Source organism: Odontomachus brunneus, unplaced genomic scaffold, assembly GCF_010583005.1.
Source record: "Odontomachus brunneus isolate Ranch 3 - 2012 unplaced genomic scaffold, Obru_v1 Obru_scaffold_100, whole genome shotgun sequence".
Classification (NCBI taxonomy): domain Eukaryota; kingdom Metazoa; phylum Arthropoda; class Insecta; order Hymenoptera; family Formicidae; genus Odontomachus; species Odontomachus brunneus.
This window is the reverse complement of record NW_022639550.1, coordinates 309,135-322,258: the sequence shown is the minus strand read 5'-3', so window position 1 is coordinate 322,258 and position 13,124 is coordinate 309,135. Positions and strand designations below refer to the sequence as shown.

Sequence of the window (13,124 nt, the reverse complement as noted above, 5' to 3'; positions counted from 1 at the left end):
GAGAGAGAGAGAGAGAGAGAGAGAGAGAGAGAGAGAGAGAGAGAGAGAGAGAGAGAGAGCGCAGGGCATGACAGACGGAACGTCTAAAGATCGGCCTCGACACTGCAATAAGAGATTCGGCCGTAGCGCTAATCCGGCTTCAGGCGGTTCGGTGCGGCGGGCGTGATTTTCGAATGTCTCTTCAGAAATGGGACCTCAGCCGGAGACCCGACGCGAGTTGCAGGCCGCCCAAAGGCCTGCCTTTAGGACGCGTATCTCGAAGCGCGCGAACGAAAGTCGTCTAGTGGCGGCGGCTGAAGCGCGTGGAAACATTAAAATACGCAAGATAAGAAGCGTGGAGGAGTTCAGGCAAGGAACGAGACCGGCGTCGTAGACGCGAGCGCTTCAAGCACGGCGGAAAACACGCTATCTCTTTTCGTCACGAACGAGAGCGCGGGGACTGCACGTTCCTCGGAGGTGTGTTTGTTTCCTTCCTGTCGTCTTTATTTTTATCGCACATGTGTGCGCCGAGTGTCCGCCGAGCGATTCCGCCCTATCAGGAGCGGAATCACCATTCGCGACTCGGTACTCGAGGCAGTCGGTGAACGAAACTTTATCAATTCTTAACGGGACACATGTGTGTCTATGGGACGTGTGTGTACGGCTTTCTCGCGGCAACGTTTAGGTCGGTAGAATACAGTGCATTGTTTCCGCGGCTGGTAGTGCAACTCGCCCCGGGAAAGAAGGACTGGCCCGTTCGCGTCGACAATCACGATCTGGATTGACTTTCCTTCTCGTTGACAATGCAATTTTCTCAGAAAATTGTTTGACAAATCTTAAGTAATTTCTTACTGGAATATTTCGAGTAAATAACAGCAGAGCTGCGCCGAAAATGAAGATTCGTATCGAGATATCAATCAGCATGAAGCATTCTGCAAAATTCGGTGCGATATCATATGTAAATCGCGACGAGAAATGTACACTGATTGGAGAGATTGTCTGCTTTTTTGTTGTAAGTTTAGGAATCTATTCTCTTTGTTCAATGGGAGAATTTATTCTCCAATAAAAAGATCTTCCTCATTAGAGAAGACGCAGATTCCGAAACTTACAAAAAAAAAAAAGCAGAGAACGAGTGCACACACGAAGCCGTGAATGCACTATCATTAGATCGAGAGTTACACAATTTCCGGCCGTACACGAGTAAGACTGAAACCATTATAATTAAAGCCATTATAGTAGTCATCTTTTTATTCAGAGTTAAATTTGAGTTTTTTATTCGTATTATATAATATGTGCGAAATTGCATTTGCACAATCGCGATTCAGTTTAAAAGAGGTTCACATCTAATTCCACATTCAGATCTGAATGTCTCACCTGAGGCAAGTTTCAAGTAACGACTATTAATACGGCTCTTTATGTCGGATGGAGTTGCAACGCTTCAAGTTGTCAGAATTGAAGGCCGCTGTTGACATGTAATGCGCAGTAATCGGTTACAAACATATAGAAATTACTCTCTTCCAAAAAGTGCTCTCTTAATATAAAATAAATTCTGGCCTTCCAAATTTCACAAATGTCACACTCTGCACTGTCGCTTCGGCTCCTGTCACAACCGATTACGGCGCGTACACGTCAGCAGTGGCTTTCAATTCTGACAACTCGAAGCGTTGCAACTGCATTCAATAAAAAGTGTGAAAACCGTTTAGGAACTGAGTGCGTGTACACACACACACACACACACACACACACATGTATACATTATGTGTGTTATTATGTGATGTGTTAATATAGTTGAAAATACAAATTCACAAGTTCGAACGCGTGAATTCCGTCGCGTTCGCCGACGGCGGCGACTTACGCAACAGTCATTTCCGGTCGCGATTTCGTCTACTGTCTCGTCGAACGTTCAGACGAAAATTATCAAAAAAAAAAACAGAAAAAATTAAAGAGAACACCCAGTGTACTGACCTTCTTTAATTTCCTTTCTCGTGAGATCCGCGCTGCCTTTCGTGGCGCGTGCTACCATATTTGTAAAACCGATGCCGAGGCGCAGGAGTTTGTAATCGTCGTCCGCTGTCAATGGCTCGGGCGTGAGACCACTTAGGTGTAGACATTTCCCTGAAAAGAGGAACAATGAGAATAATTACGTCACTGCATAAATTAATAGTAAGCATACACAATGGCCGCGAATTTCCTTGCGATTACAACGAATTTCATCATTTTCGTTTCATTACTGCGGACGGTGAAGCATGAATTTTTAAATCAATTCTGCTCCAGTAATTTAAAATCCGCATGCATAATTAGATTTTTTTAATTAAGCACGCTATTAAATTTAAAAGATATTTTTCATATATATATATTTTTTTTCCTTTTTTTTCTTTACGCGTGTATGCGCACATATGGGCGCGCACACATACTCGCGTGTATGCAAGTACGACTCTTGTGACAGCTTTAATCGTAGAAAAATCAAAGGATGGAATTATCAGCGGCGCGGTCGCTGTTACACGTATCGCCGATGCACACGCACGAGCGACTTTGAAAAAAAAAAAAGAGAGATCTTTTTCAACGAGATCACAGCGGGGTCCATTTTTTAATTTTAATTGCGTAACGTTAAGCATTAAATCGCTTACTTGCGGCAGGCCATTATAACGAAACGATAATTGCAATCGTCGCGTGAACGGCCAAATGACTTCGCAAAGCTATTGTTCCGCGCGAAATACTCCGTGTTTTGTTAATAGGCCGCGCTCGACTATATTTATATCCCATTAAATAAACGATCTAAATTTTCTGATAGGCATAATAAAGGGGGACGCTCTCGCGCGGAGATAATGGAATTGTTAGAACAGAAGCGCGGCGTGTCTATTGTAATAGAAATGACAACCATTGTTGTTTCCATTGTCGATGGTCCATCCACGGCGGTATCGTTTCGCCCGGCTTACTAAAATCATCGTCCTCCAAATTTTTATCGTCGCACATGTTATATACGCTTAAAGTATATTTCCATTCGAGAAATAAATACACACACACATGCATATATATATATATATATATATATATATATATATATATATATATATTTATAAAATTCACGCTCGCTCTCGTTAATTGCGTCTTACGGCAACCTTTCAATTTAAGCGACGACACGAATGCTCCAGAGCATTCTCAAGTATCGATTATGCTGTTGGTTTATTATTCTTAATTGGTATCCCTAATTAAAGTTGCAAAGTAGAATTTAACATTAACCACAAGTCAGTCCGGTTTCTCAGAAAAATTACGTTAAAGAGTTCCCGACACCCGACCGGTCTTTTCTTACATCAAACTTCAACCACTTGAGTAATTTATAGAAGGGAGTGATATGGGAATCCACACTGAGGTGAAAAATAAATCTAACATGCATTAATGAATCTCTAGAAACGCTGTCCTGTAGTAATATTTATAAGCGCAATACAGCAGTAATCAATATGCGCGTATATTAGTGTTTTAACTAGTCTCTCACCAAGTAATACAGGCAGAGAGAGAGAGAGAGAAGGTGAGAAAGAGAGAGGAAAAGCGCGCGCGAGAGCATTTCAGTGTTTCATGAAGATATAAATTAATCTCGTGCAAGATGCACAAACGATTAGCGGTTGACCGCTCGAATGTTTCAGCGGCGACGGGCGCCAATTAGCGCTCGCGAATCGCAAATTTCCATTGTATAAATAATAAATAGCGCGCATAAATAGCGTACAAACAGCGGTAAATCGTACGGACGACAATTCTCGTTCTAAATATTGACGTATGAATGCTTGGCAAACGCGCGCGCGCGCGCAATCGTTTATTTCGTATCGCGTGAGCAAATACGGTGCTTAAACGCGATGCTTAAAAGACACTCGCGCGCGCGCGTGTTCGATTACGCGGATCGTTTTGCGCGTGGGAATATTCAAACGATCGTTTTTACGCCTGTTCCCGGATGAGCGAGCAAGTGGTCGTTAAGTAACCCCCGCCGCGTCCAGTTTTGTTTTCGATGTGTTTCCGCGTGCCGCATAATCGCGCCAATTTGGCGGCTAAGTGCGCCTCGTCGACACGGCGAATGTTACAAAGCCAACAGCGGAAAAGGATTAAATAGCCCGGATTCAAGCGCGCTTCAGATCCAAGTCGGTTCTTTTCACTTTGACCTGCAAGGTTAGATTATGGAGTCCACCTCGTGTCCCCTTGGTCGTTGCAAATAATTGCACGTCCAAGTTGGCACGGTGACTACAAATAAATTATTTACGCGAAGTCACGCCGTAATCCCCTTTGCGCCTTGTCGCTGAATTAAACGTCTTTTACGCTACGTCTAATCACGTCGGTGCGTTCCACCTTTTCAAAGGTGGAAGTTTAACGAAGATCGCAACACACTGGTAAAATCGGAATTTTGCACGCAAATTGTTAAAAAAATTCTTTCCATTATCAAGTGTATATCGCGCGGAAAAAAGAGAAGAAACTGCACGCAGATTCCTCCCCGTCGTGACGGCCAAAAAAGCCGAGGAGAAAGTAATCCCTGAGTTCACCACGATCGACTGTTTGAAATGTCCGATAAATTAGCACGAAAGTTCGCAAACTAAAAAGATCCTTCTGTGTTCGCATTACCAGTTCGCACCGCCACCGCCACCGCCGCTACCACCACCGCATCGATAATAAATTTATTAGCAAGAGAAACGCCCCGCAAACGCCGAAGCAATAACCGTCCCTTCCCTCCATTCGCGTACAAGAAAACGGGCCAGATAAATCTTTTACCGCCCTCGATACAGATATATGCGCGCGCGCGCGCGCGCACGCACACACACACACACACAGGCGCGCGCGCGCGCACATACAATCACATAAACGCACGTACACACGTGTTCGCACGTGGAGAGAGAGACAACACCCCGGTGGCGCGAAATTACAGTCGTCGCCGAAGTCTATCCCGCGAGCGTTTACCCCCGGCAGCAGATAGAGATTTATGACGCGGCCTCGGGAAATTCTCTCTCGCGCTTTACTCCAGTGGCACCGACCTACAACGGGCGCGGCGCGCCGGCACGACCTTGGAGAACTTCGGAACAAAGTTAAACGTTCGTCCGCGGCCGTTGCACGCTTTCCGGCGGCAACGTGCCCGCCTCACCGCGGGAAAAGGCACGAATTGTGTGTGTATGTGTAATGCCGGTTCCACATCACGAGTGTGGGTAATCGCGGTCCTGGACCGTCCAGTAAATTATCTCTTTCTCTAATCTATCTTTCCGCTCTCTCTTTCTTTCCCTCTTTTTTACTGATTAGAAGGCTACTACGATTTAGCAATTAGCTATTAAATAAATTAATGCATAAAAAATATATATATATATCTGTTAAATTACAAAGAATTTTAAATCGATGTACGACGAGTGTTCTTTGGAGACGACAAAAGATTGGATATGGTAACAACGCGAGGTCTGAATTTTACTCGACTAATTGTCCAGTAGATAAGCCTTCCGATAACTCTTTATCAGCGCTTGGTTTTACGAACCGTTACTTCAACATAAACCGTTCGCGGCACCTATCGACGTAACTGAGATTTAAGTGACCGATTTAAGTGCCACTGGCTACCCTGATAATACGATATTCCCGTTAGGTCGTTCAAAATGCGGGTTTGTCAAGCGCGAGTAGTTCTGGGTCGCTGAAATATTAGAGACCGCGGTTAGTTGCGGGCAGCTGCGTGCTCTCGAGTCACTCGTCTGTGAACAAGCCAGTGCTCGTTGAGATAATTTCGGAGCTTTCGCTATTTTAAATGGATATGCGTGAAGAATAAGCAAAACAGTACGAAAGTCAAAGAAAATGAGCGGGAAGAATGATCGAAGGGCTCGCGATGCACCAAGCGCAATGCTGCGAAGCGAGTTGCTTCCGATGAGTCTTCTCGTCAGAGAATCTCCGGAGGATCTGTGCTTCATTGTGCACGCAGCTTTAAGGATTGCCGCGGCGAAGGGGCGCGCGCGGGGCCATAAGAAGGAGACTAACGGCCGATCGAACAAACTTTATCGGGGCGAAATGCGACCCTCCTCCGTCATTCACGACGCTAACCTAACCCAACTTGACTTCGCTCGACCTTCCCGCCTCGTCGGGTGCTTTATGGTGTTTCAAGCGAGGGTGTGAAAAGTGTGCCCCCACCTCTCTCCCGCCCCCGTACGCCGATGGAAAGCAAATGCGCCCGTCCCCGCGCCGCCGTAAATTGTGACTCGTCCCTGATATGGACGGGATGGAACTTGAAATTCCATGCGATCTCGGTCGCGCGCGTGCATTTTTAGGGTTGGAAAATTATGGTAATTTACGAGGGGTGAGGGGTGAGAATTTGAGAATCCATCGGGCGGAAAAAATGGCCGGGAACGTGCTTCTGTCGCGCGGGTGTTTCTTTTTTTTCTCTCTAAATTATATTCCCATACACACGATGATATTCCTTTGCGCGCGAGTGTTATGTTATTATTATGAAATTATTACCTTTTACGGGAATATTCGTGCAACTAATACGATCGGTAATACGAGCACGGTTGAGGGATGCGTCCACAGCCATTGATGTGAAAATAAATGATGCGAATGGTATTTACGTTTTTCGAATATTTGATAATGGGGCGCGAGCACGAGGTAAAAATATGAATTATAAAAATATCTACATATGTATCATGAATATTATCCCTTTGCGGTGTGGAAAACCGTCGAATATTCCTGCCCAAATGGCTTGAATATCCCGGATTACGTACCGCAAAGGGTTAATATCAATGCAAATATTGTTGCATAGTGGTGCCATTAGTTTTCGTAAATAATTTATACGCGCACATTTTTGCGGCGGCATATTTTTATTAACGTATGCCTCCAGGCTGTGCAATTCGATATATAATCGATACGCGGATACGCGAAACACTAATCTGAAGATAATATTTCCAATCTGGAAAGCAAGAATATCCGAATAATTAATTTCAGCGTGATCTCATTTAATATCGTGAATTAATTCGTATAACTGATATTCGCCGACAGTCGTGGAAAATATTAATTGCGAGAGTCCGCGCAAATCCAATTCTCTTGTTGTATCTTTAAGCTCTCTCTTTCTCGCCATGCGACTGTATCTCCAAATGTGTCTTAACGGCGAAAAATCGCTCGATTTTGAGAAATGGCTGTTCGGTGTAATCTCTCTCGTTGAAGAAAGCAATCGCAACGATCGGTATTCGGCGTCCGTGGCGGAATTGGATCTCTGAGGATATTCGCAACAAGTACTTTCGTTGCCCCGGCATGATCCAGGGAATCTATCATGCTGCGACGCGACGGTCAAAACTTCGGGATCCCTTCGCGTCGCGCCAACTTTCCGAACTTTTGGACTTGAAAGCTCCCGCAGTACATCCGACTTAACTCGCTTTATGGAGTTCCGGACATCAGTGAGCGCAACAGGACCTTCCGTATCGCATTTTTCTTCCCGTCCCGTTCTGCGCCTCTCCTCTCGCTTTCCCTCCGAAGGGTCTAGTGCGAGAGACGACGAACAACGCGCGTTCCGGAAGATATATCGCCCTTGATATTTTTCGAATGCGCGGGGACTCGCGTGACCCTCCGCCTCCTTCATTTCCCAGCGAAAGTAAGGACACGCTGGGGAACCGCGGGAATCTCGGCTATCGTTTTTATATATCGCGGAAATCTCTGGCCCTCTTTCACCTCGGGCATCTTAATCGTCGCCGTTGAAACGCGACGAGCATTGTCACTTCCGCGTTTTAGCGTACGCGCGAGTTTCTCCACGATCGCGACGGGCATATTTGCGTGCGAAACACCGTGAAATCGACACGAGCGATATTCTGCGAGCGTCTCTCTCTCTCTCTCTCTGTCTCTCTCTCTGGCCGACGGCCTGGAACGGCGAGCTGCGACTATCGCAAATTTCTCAAACCTCCATTGACCTAGATACCGCTTCTTTTTTCCTCTTGGATTCTGAATGAACGCCTGGTTTGAGCCGGCGGTGGCCGGTGAGCAGAGAGAGAGAGAGAGAGAGAGAGAGAGAGAGAGAGAGAGAGAGAGAGAGAGAAAGAGAAAGAGAGAGACAGCAAAGAGAAAGAGAGAGAGAGAGAGGGATAGGGTGGAAAGAGAGAGAGAGGAGGGTGGCGAGAGGGGGAGCCAGGTGAAAATCGATGCAACCGAGAGAGACCTGTGCGTGGGTAACGCGGGAGACCGCGCCTGGAAAATCAATTTTCAGGGTTTTCCAGGACGAAGACCCGTCGTCGGCGGCGACCTAGGAAACGGTCGAGCGTTCCGTCGTTGCTCTCTTTTCCCTGCCGCCTGTGTGTCTCGACAGAGAGAGAGGAAGCGGTGCAGAAAGAGGTGCAGAAAGAGGAAAGAGAAGTCAGGCTAAGAGAAGAAGAAGAGAAGAAGAAGAAGAAGAAGAAGAAGGTGGAGGAGGAGGAGGAAGAGAAGGAGGAAAAGAAGGAAGAGGATAAGGAGAGGGGGAGGGTATATCTCAGTGCCACAATTTGCGAACGAGCACGTATTACATCCAGGTGTGCTTAATGATATCCCTCGCGCGAAAGTCTCAAGACGCTCGAGCTTTTTTGCTCGCCATCGTGTCGTTACTGCTCTCTTTCTCCGTTTTTCTCTCCCCTCCGCTCCCCGCGCCTCTCTCTTTCTGTCCCTCTCACTCGCGCGTAATTCCGGCTTTTGTGTGCCGAGGATATTTTTTAATTAAAACGCGCCGAGGGGCGAACGTTGCGAGGCGAATTCGGTCGCTCGCGACTTTGAGGCGCGGACGACTTCCACCTTGTATTCTCCGATACGCCGCGTCTTTCGCGTTGCTCTCGTCCGGCTGTTAAAACGAGATAATAGGGGGAAAACGTCCTTCCGGGACGATTCAGGCCGGCGGGAGATTCTCAGCGGTGCGACGCGCTCGCCGGGGCCGCGTCTCGCAGTAATTCCACCGACGTCTCTGTTATCCGAGACACAATGAGATACAGTTTCCCAAAGGCGCGGTAAGGCAAGAAACATCGCTCTCCTCTGTTCCCCTTCTCCCCCGTATATTATCGTCATTCGATAGCGGACACGGTACTTTCGTCCTGGACACCCAGAGATGACCCCGACACTCATTGTCTCTACCTAGCCTATCCTTATCTACTTTATTGCTGCTCGCATATCGTCCCTCGCCCCGGGGTAAGGTCCGGTCGGACGAATCGCTCTCGGTTAGTAACTAAGTGAATTAAGAATACAGTATTCATGCGTTCTTTCATGGAATCATAGGCACGGCTGATACGGACGTAGAGAGGCACATAAAGTTCGCTTAAACGAATAACTTGCAGGAGACACCAGGTGGAGGAAGCGGTCCCCAGTCACATATTTATGATTGACGTTCGCAGTGGATCATCCCCGATCACTGCCACGCGCGGCGAACGCTCGTAAGTCGTGGAATAAGGTTCGGGCGGCGACCGGGCGAAATCTCGACGTCGAATGTATTCGTACGGTCGACGAGCATGCCTTTTTTGGTGCGGAATTTCGAGAGGAGAGAACGAGAGAGAGAGAGAGAGAAAGAAAGAGAGAACGAGCGAGCGAGCGAAAGGGAGAGAGAGAGAGAGAGAGACACAGGCCACGAAATTCTAGGGAGGTAGTGAACGTGTACGGACTGTAAGCTGCTATCGAGCGGATAGGCGTGCGACAACCCCTCTCCCTTCGCCGTGCCCCCCTCGGCCCTCTCCCAGTTCCCTTTTTCCTCCTGCTCCCCCCTTTCCACCCCCTGTCCTCCTCCCGTCGCCCTCCTGCTCTTCGCCCCTCTTGGACCGAGCAGCAGCAGCGGCAGGGTGGTCGGTGGGTGGAAAAGGGTGGAGGCTGAGGCTACACGTTTTCCCACACTCACCCACCCCGTCCTCCTCCTCCTCCTCCTCCTCCATCTCCCCCTGCTACACCCCCTCGTACCCCCGACCCTCCTCCTCTCTTCGCCACCCAGCGGCACCCTTCGCCCATCTCTCGCCCTTGCTCGACCCAACCCGCCCTCGCACCCTCTCGTCCTCGTCCCTCACCCTCCTCTCCCTTTCCCTTCGTCTCACTCACTCACTCACTCACTCACTCACTCACTCACTCACTGGCTCGCTCGCTCGCTCGCTCGCTCGCTCACTCACACAGCCGCCACTCATTATAGTTACCACCACGCCGCCCCACGTAGCCTCAACCTACACCACCTTCTTCGCCACCTCCTTCGTTGCCACCTACGGCAACCGACCGCCAAAGGACGGTCTTGCGTCTCTAGCGATGGTCCTCCACCGAGCGGTAATATCTACTCGCGACTCTTCCTGGCGAAGCGTTCGCGGTCCGGTCAAAATGTCGCGATGTCGCGCCTCGAGTTTCGTACTAGCCCGGGTGCGACGCAAAGCATCTAGGCGTAGCCTAGGATCTCTCGTGATTTCGTGTCGTGGGCGACGGTAGCGGGTCATGTAACGGCCGAAGAGATGATACCGTCGCGTGTTTTACTCCACGTGAGATATCGCGATCGCACGGTGATGCGGACGATCGACGCGCGATGTTTTATCTCAAAGGGGGAAAAATTACGAGAGCGCAGCGGTCGTTAACCGTAATCCGCGAGAGATTACGACGCGCGCGTTGCGAATATCCGATACTTGACGCGCGGGGGTGTCAATGCCGTCGCTGTTCCCGTCCCTCTCTCTCTCTCTCTCTCTCTCTCTCTTTGCGTTTTTTTACACTGCCGACTACACGTCGATCCTCACGTAGTCAATATTATGTCAGTTGCGTCACAGAGGTTACCCGTGTTGCTCTGCTGAAAGTACGGCGCAAATGGATGTCAGGTAGCTTTTAGCATCGCCGGCCCAGCCGAACCTATGGTATTTGACTTGGCCATTATGGTTTGAGTAGCGTAAGCAATTTCTGTACTCCGTACACACCGTCGCAAAATACTACGTTGCTCGCGACAACACTCGCAGACATTTCGGCGTCCGCGCTTCGCGTATCCTAATCGCGTGGGACTTCAAACTTCTCGGGGAGCGGAAAAGTCGAAATCAACGAATCGACAAAACACGCGCGCGATCCCAACGGTAATTATGTCATCGGTCGTTTCTTTCCTCTTTCCTTTGTCCCCTTTAAACAAATTTAATATTCGCTAAATGAGAACTCGTCGCACGATTCGTCGAATTAACAAATTTCATTTCCCGTGTCGTGAATAATTTTCACATTATGCTTTTTAATAATTACACTTCTGTCTCACTCTCTCTCTCTCTCTCTCTCTCTCTCTCTCTCTCTCTTGTATCGTTTATTAACGCCAATAGTCATATTCAGGCGATGTTGGTGGCCGCGCGCGATAATGACCAATAAATCCGCCCATAAATTCTCAATGGATCGTCGCTCGACGGTTCGCTTACGTTTCCTTTCGTTCAGCGGGGATTATGTACGATATAACCGATGCGCGCGGCGCACCCGGCGGTTTACTCTTCGCGGCGGTTGCGACGATAAATTACCCGAATCGCGGGGAAAGAAAACACGGGAAACGAAGTGCGACCCGGCGCGGGCACTCATTCTCCCCGGTACACCCGCCTGACCGCATTCCGACAATAATCACTTCATCCACCGTCTGAGCCGCGACGAATGGCGGACCTTAACTACTTTCCACTTACGATTTAATTCACCGCGCCGCGTATCGTTTTATACGCCGGCCGGGGGCAATTACGTCGCGCGTACTTGCCGGGAGATTTATCACATCGCGCGCCTGGGAAAATCGTAATTACCGCGGCATCTGGACGCGCTCGCTCGCTCGCGTGAGCGGAACGTGACCGACTACTTACTCGTCGATTAGAAACTTATCGGCCGCTTATCGGCCGATACATCGGACGTCCCGCGAGCGAGCGGGGCCGCTTTCCACCTTCGACGGCTTCTTTCAATTCGGAGCCGGTCTTGCCGAGTCTTGCCGAGAAAAAAAACCACGGCGAATTAACGTGAAAGTTGCGGAACGGAACGGAGGAGCGTACCTCTGCCTCGTCGAATTTTTCGCGCGCTCGCTCCTCGCTTCATTTGCGACGTGCCGGAGGAACGCCCAGAAATTCGCGGCTCTCTTGAAACCGAGCAAAAATTGCGTCCTCGTTCGAGTGACATCTATTCCTTTCGCTTTCCGCTCCTTCCCCTCCTTTCTCTGTTCTCGCCACCTCTTCCCCGTGAAATTCGACTTTACGCGCCGTAATTTGATTCGGCCCGCGCGAAATGTGTCGTGACGCGAAATTGGATTACTCGCGAGATTTCGTTACGGCCGCGCGATAAGACACGAAGGGGTTATTCGCGGAATCTTTCTCTCGCGATAATTTCGCAGCACGCGCGAGAAGCGACACGTGAAATATTAAAAGATCCGAGAGTGGCGCGCGCGATCGGAACGAGCGAGAAGTTTCTCCGGCTCGTGCCCTCCAGTCTCTCGTTCCTTTTTTTCTGCCTGCCCTCCCCCGCGTACACCTCTCACACACCGTTGAAGAAGTGCGATCGATCGATCAACTTTCCCCCGAACTCTCGACCGCCATTAGCGTAATAAAACGAGAGGTAACCCGCGCGAGAGGAGCGAAGAGGTGAAGAAAGCTCGAATAAAAGCGCGGCCAAGTTTCTCGCGTCGCATCTGTTATGTGGGTCGTTATTATCTAACGCCGCTCCAAAACAACAACAACGACGCAACAACACAACAACACGGCGGCGGCGGCGGCGGCGGCGGCGGCAACAGCAGCAGCAGCAACGCGCGAACAGTTTGTGTTTCCCGTTGTACTTCACGTGTAACATCAGCCTTGAGGTTCTCACGTGCGACCATCGGCTCGCATAATCGATTATCGATAGGCGGGAGGATAATCTCGGTGCGAAAGCTCCGAGCGCGCGATGTCATGACCCCTTAAGAACGCTCTTCGCCGGAGAAAAAAGTTTTCTCCGATAGAAAACTTCGACCGAGTGCCGTGAACTATCGAACCGACGAAGCACATCTCGCTGCGCGCGCGAACGCGTGCACATACATGGCGGTTATAAAATAACCACACGGCAATCTGGATCGGTCGAAAGCGATAAAAAAGTAAAATGTTTTATATTTGTGAAAACACTCCCCGAAAATTGGTATGGAAGCGTATCCGACTCGAAACCTTTATTTCGAAACATCGCTATAAAAAAAAAAACGCGTGAGGGAGAGAGAGAGGGGGGGGGGGGAA

At 49.0% G+C, this 13,124-nt stretch overlaps 2 protein-coding genes across 6 annotated transcripts in view; one reads left to right on the top strand and one right to left on the bottom strand.

Annotated features, from left to right (window-relative positions):
- LOC116848778 overlaps positions 1-13,124 on the top strand; it is a 172,969-nt gene that overhangs the window by 2,073 nt on the left and 157,772 nt on the right. The window lies entirely within an intron of this gene.
- LOC116848781 overlaps positions 1-13,124 on the bottom strand; it is a 156,516-nt gene that overhangs the window by 10,707 nt on the left and 132,685 nt on the right. For all 3 annotated transcript variants that reach the window (XM_032825252.1, XM_032825254.1, XM_032825253.1), the window contains exon 7: positions 1,945-2,094. In XM_032825252.1, coding sequence (XP_032681143.1) covers positions 1,945-2,094 — 150 coding nt within the window. The remainder of the gene's footprint in view (positions 1-1,944; positions 2,095-13,124) is intronic.